The 6,000-nt window shown below is 39.8% G+C and overlaps 1 protein-coding gene across 1 annotated transcript in view; it reads right to left on the bottom strand.

Annotated features, from left to right (window-relative positions):
- Positions 1–634: 634 nt before the first annotated feature.
- LOC311228131 (disco-interacting protein 2 homolog A-like) overlaps positions 635–6,000 on the bottom strand; it is a gene marked incomplete at its 5' end in the record, with an annotated part of 215,683 nt that continues 210,317 nt past the window's right edge. Inside the window, one exon of the mRNA XM_084314044.1 lies at positions 635–4,471. Within this exon, the coding sequence (XP_084170170.1) occupies positions 4,219–4,471 (253 nt within the window). The 3' untranslated portion in view covers positions 635–4,218. The remainder of the gene's footprint in view (positions 4,472–6,000) is intronic.

The raw sequence follows: 6,000 nt of genomic DNA, 5'->3' as shown, positions 1-6,000 counted from the left end.
AATTTAAATGCTGATGAGATCTGAACAAAAAAGGACCAACCACAAATATACTGAATGTTTTTCTTCTTCCATGTAAACATTTATCAACCACTGATTATACTGTTTGTGATTTATTATTTATTTTTAATATTTTTTTATATATTTTTTTTTTATTATTATTAAAAAAATGTCTTTACAAATGGTGTCTTCAACCAGATAGTATCAATGAAAATACATGAGTCTTAAGAATTCAATTCCAGGTTAATTGATTAATTTGGAGAGTTGTCTTTATTAAAATATTTGATTTACTAAAGTTGACGTGTTGATTTTAAATGGTATTTTCTGCTCTACAGATCTACTTTACTATAAAACCCATATTGTTGTTGGAAACGATATCAATATAAATTAAGCTCAGAGGGGGATGAAATACAATCAAAGATAATTTTCCTGAGTGATGACAATTTTGTGCCTGATCACAAGGTCTTTGATCATTCTCAAATGTTTTAACAGCTATTTCACCTCGAGGATAAAGAGACAATATTGCCATATTTCACTCCTTGTGCACATGCATATTTACATTATTTAGTATTACACATTCTCACAGCATAGCATAACCTTTGGCAACAAGGATTCCAATGCAGACCAAACATTTCAAGATAAAAGCACCATCTTTTTATTCATTAAGAAATCATGTTATGAAAATAATGACAACCAACCATTATCAGACAAATGTATCTTTCCATATGTTACACAAGAGTATGCTCTGGATAGGGGTATGAGATCTCAAACAGCCACCAGGACAGAACAGTCTTGTGTTGAGCGCATGCTTTTGTTTCATCCTGGAAGTGGCCGTTCCCAGTGTTTATACAATACAAAAGGTTTGCAAGGCTTTTCACGCATCTCTTTCCATAGTCTCTCTCTCTACGTTGAAAAACCATTTAAAATTCTAGTTAGTGAGGGGTTCATATTAATCAGATTCAGTCTTTTGTCTAGAGTGTTCTGCTAAACCCACTACGAGTATCCGCCCATTCCATTAATAACTTACATAAAACCTGTACATACTTACAGCAGGCTTGCTCGCCTGTTTCTAAAGTGGTGTGCACGTATAAAAGAAAACAACTTACTACAAGTGGTCTTTTACATAATTCAATGTGATGAAGGGGTTAAGCAAAGCACATAAAAATACTAGCTTCATAAAGTACATGCAACTCAAGGGTATTTGCAACCACTCATTCATCCGATGGCACTCAAAACTGACATTCTACACCAAGCCCATACTGGCTCCCATTTCTCTGTCTCTGTTGATCTTAAAACGGGCAGTTCACCCAAAATCAAAATAAAAACATTTCCCCCTGTACCCAGAATGCCATCTATACACATCGTTTTGGAGATGTCTGCCGTCTTCACTCCAATGGCGCTAAATGGCACTCGGTTTGTGTCCTAATAATGCATGGCGGTGTACTTTGGTAGAAAACAGTTCCTAAATGAACCTGCTGTCTGTGGATTATGTTGAGTAACCAGAGTCATGATTTCTGGAAAGAGGTATGTTTTTCAAATGTGTTTTTGGTGCCGAGTGCCACAAACTGAGTGCCATTCCGCTCCACTGTATTGGAGTGATGGCAGATGTCTTCAAAACATCACACTCCGGATAGCACTACAGGTAAGGGGGGAAATATGATTAATATCTTTTATTTATTGTAATTTGATTTTGGGTGAACTGCCCCTTTAAATACATGGTTAATATTCTAAACAATCATCCTCAGAAACAGTAAACATCTTTTAATATAATAATGGGATACTAAGTAATGTTTGTAATGGCTGATCAAGTGTACTCATCTTTGCAATACATTTATTTTTTTAAAGACTTTGGGTGCAATCGCAGAGAGGACATGTTATTGACCATACTCACACGGTGTCCGGTTTGCTCTCATGTCATGCTCAGGTTGGGATTCCTTTTCACCCTGGAGATGAATCCCAAACTGAGCATCACAACAGAGCAAAATGGCCACCATGTGAATAATGGTCAATACCTAATCACTTCTCTTCTCATCCCCTCCCTGTCAAACAGCTGATGAACTTCACAGCATAAAGTAACACAAGAGCTGGGGTCGGAACAGGCACCTGCAAATATTTAAGGCGTATTACAAAACATTTGGCAAGTTGCTAATGCTAAATTATGATTAGGTGCCTTGTCACTTCACAAGTTCAAATGATCACGTGAACATTGCATGTCTGTAGTCATTCAAAGCAACACGCTTCAAGTCTCTCCTATTGCATTTTGTTTTAGTTTATATAAAATCATGTAAATATCTTACATATCCCATATTCTGAAAAGAAGGGGGGGTATGAAACAAACAATGTTTTTTCTTTTTTTTTTATATATATTTTTTCCCCCTCCTTTTTCCTCCGATTTTCTCCCATCCCAATGTTAGTCGTTATGCCAATTCCCAATCGCCTTCCTGGTCGCTGCGCACTTACACAGTCGATCTGGGAGAGTGGAGGCTATCACGTGCTTCCTCCGACACACGTCTAGCCAATCAACCGCTTCTTTTCACCTGGCAGCGCGGACTCTCACTGAGAGGGTGTAACGTGTGGAAGGATCACACTACCTCCCTTAGATCCTATCCGCGCTGAGCAGGCGCCCCGACCGAACTGTAGGAGTCGCTGTTTACAACGACCCGGACCCACCCCGCCAGCTTTCCCACCCTCTAATACTGACAATTGTATTAGTGTGAACGGCCAGCCAACAAACGATGTTTTTGTAATTAACACAAACAAATTAAAAACACTGGAATGAGCTGCAGTAACAAACGACACCAAACAAACTATTGTAATGTTGTCAACGTATACAGAGCTCACTGGGTACATACTAGAACATGGGCAGGACATGGTTGGAGCCCACGAAAACATTTCACTATTCTGTTGCTATGTAAACAGAAACTCTTAGGGGGGGTATAGTCAGAATAAATAGAATTGCAATGGCTGTTTGGTAAATTACACTACAAGGCTTAGATAAGATATTTATAGAATGATTTTACTATCACTAAAACTGAAATGCATTTACTCTTAATTGCATTTAAAAAAAAGTTGGTGATTTTAATAAAGCTCTGTTTTCTTTTTTTTCTAATGAGAACAAGTGCCATTTGCCCCCCTCTTACAATGTATGGTGCAGCTGTCATATTAAATATGGATCAGCATGAAATGGGGAATCGTTGACAAGATAACACTGTAAATGATCGGAATTCATCAAAATAATATTACACGTTAATCTACCTTATTAGCTAGATAGCTATTAGCCATGTTACCATGCTAGCTGAGAAAATATATAATGTACAAGCTTTAACATTAACAGCCTACCCTATCTATATGTTAGTGTATTATTTGTGTGTTTGTATGGCTTATCTATCTATCAATAAATAAATAAAAAACAGGATATGTTTTAATTCGACTTCATGTGATTTCTCCATATTTTGGTTGTTTAAAAATGGGAAATAAATAGTGTTGTATATCTGGAATTGATACATATTTCATACTATCCATATTTAATACGACACAGCCTGTAGAACTGCAACTATAGAACTAATTGAAACTGCTCATGTACCACACACAGACATGTTTTCTTTCACAGATTTAAGAAATCACGTCCTCTCTACACAAGGCATTTCCATTTGCAATATTCAGAAGAGTATGCCTCCCTTGAATGCAACCCAGTATGCTGTGCAAACAAGCCTCACCACAGGCCCTTCTTAGAAAGAGCCTATTTGAGGCCGTTTGTTCCAGGGGAATTGGTACTGGACCCAATGTGTTATATGGCACAACTGCATGGCAAATACAACTGACATTCATAATTTCAGAGTTTTACAAAGGAAATAATGATAATGGCACTGTTACAATGGTATTGTAACTATAGCCATTTTGGCTGTTAGGCGTCCTGGGTTCAATTCATCATACAATCTGCCATACATACAAAACCAACCAGCCTGATAGAATAGCCCCTTTCAGAAAGCAATTGCTGAGGCATGAGGGGGAGAAAGAGACCATGTTGACCGTCCATCCGAGCATCACTGATGAGCACCAGTCGTCGTCCAAGTCGACTCCCGTCCGCCTCTATGCCACACTGACACAGGCTCCTCCGTTCATCCAATCACACGTTATAAGCCACATCAGACAGGGGTCCCCGGCCCTCTGACCGTACAGTTAAAAAGCCACGCGGGGCCCGGTGTGTGCACGGCGTCGTGTTCACATATTGTAAGCCACGTAGATGGGGTCCAGCTGGTCGGCCAGGAAACCGTCCCTCAGATGCATGCGCTGCTTCTCCCCCCGGGAGTTGATGGGGATGACCCCGGGGTCCACCACCACCACCACGCCCACGATGAGGTAGTGCTCCTCCAGGACCACGTTGGTCACCAGGGACACCAGGTCCAGGGCCTCCTGCTCCGAGCCCTCGAGCTCCACCACCACCACCAGCAGGTTGGTCCAGGTGAACACCGCACTGCAGGGGGTGATATAATATAAACAGTGTTCATATTATTTTCCCTTAACATATTGAATAGATAATATATTATTATTGTTCCCCCCATATGTTTTAGTCTCTATTATAAATAAGAACCGTAAATTAGTTGAATAATTTAATTTCACAGAGTCTGTGCAGCCTTGTTTATTCACTGTGTCCATGGAAAGGATGATGAACGCAGCCATAAGGGTACGGTTTCCTTACGCAGACATAGAACTATAGTCCGTTTACTTTCCCCGATAACTACATCACTGCATAACTCATAAATGTTTCGACAAGCTTCATTTTTGGTTGTTTGCGATACTCAGTCTCTACGCACCCAATTCAACGTTATAGACGCATTTTCTTTCAAACTAATTCGGTGGCGGATGTCCTGATTTGGTACAACTTTTGGCCCTCGTGGGCAGGGATGTTTCGGAGGCTGTTATGTACTGTACAGGCGTTGGATACAGTTCTGCGTAGGAGGAATAACATTAGTGTCTAGATCCATAGCCCAGGAAGGACGTTATGACATTTATTCTAAGTTAGTAAGGTAGTGGGAGTGGTTAGGGTTAGGGTAAGGTGTCGTTGCCACCTCTTGTTCAGACAGTGTGTGTGTATATACTAGGGATGTTCGATATTGGCTTTTTTTTACCGATATACCGATATTGTCCAACTCTTAATTTCCGATACCGATATCAACCGATACCGATATATGCAGGGTTTCCGCCCCCAAAAAACGGAATCATTTTAGGTAATTAACATTACATATCTCTTGTCGTGGAATTAACACAACATTATGCATACTTTTGACAATAAATAAAATCAGAATTTGTTCTTACTTGCTTGCCTGGGTAAATAAAGGTTAAATAAATGATATATATATATATATATTTTATTTGAAAACAGATACCGATAATTTTCCGATATTACATTTTAATGCCAATATCGGTAGGCCGAGAATATTGGACATCCCTAGTATATACCCTTTGTTAGCTGGGATGCCACACCCTGGTGAAGGAAAGGTAGGCCATGCTACACCATGTGTTTTTATCCTCCTTTTTGGTCATGCCAAAACAATAATAAATTTTTTTTAACACATCATAAGGAGTGCATCATGTTCTCTTTTTCCTTTATTAATAACTGTAAGTGTTAATACCACATCAAAAGTGGATATCACTTAGTACATAGTAGCATAGTTAGTCAAACAGGCAGCCCCCATGTAACATACTGTCAGACTGACTTGGGGATTGTGGTGGATCCGGACTCATCAATTATATCGTAGATGGATCTTCTGATCAAAATCAGTGTATTTTTTTTTTTTTTTATCTTTCTTCCCCTCCTTTTTCCCGATTTTTCTCCCATCCCACCCTTCCTGGTTGTTGCATACTTTCCCCTACTGTTGGTCCGGGAGACCGGAGACTGTCACATGCTTTCCTCCGACGCATGTGCAGCCTGGGGCAGGCCAACCGGGGAGAGTGTAGCGTGTGGGAGGCCACACTATCTCTCCTCAGTTCCAACCCTCGCTG

The sequence above is a fragment of the Notolepis coatsorum genome (assembly GCF_963971535.1).
Source record: "Notolepis coatsorum genome assembly, chromosome: 5".
In the NCBI taxonomy this organism is placed as follows: Eukaryota; Metazoa; Chordata; class Actinopteri; order Aulopiformes; family Paralepididae; genus Notolepis; species Notolepis coatsorum.
This window is presented reverse-complemented; position numbering and strand designations above follow the sequence as displayed.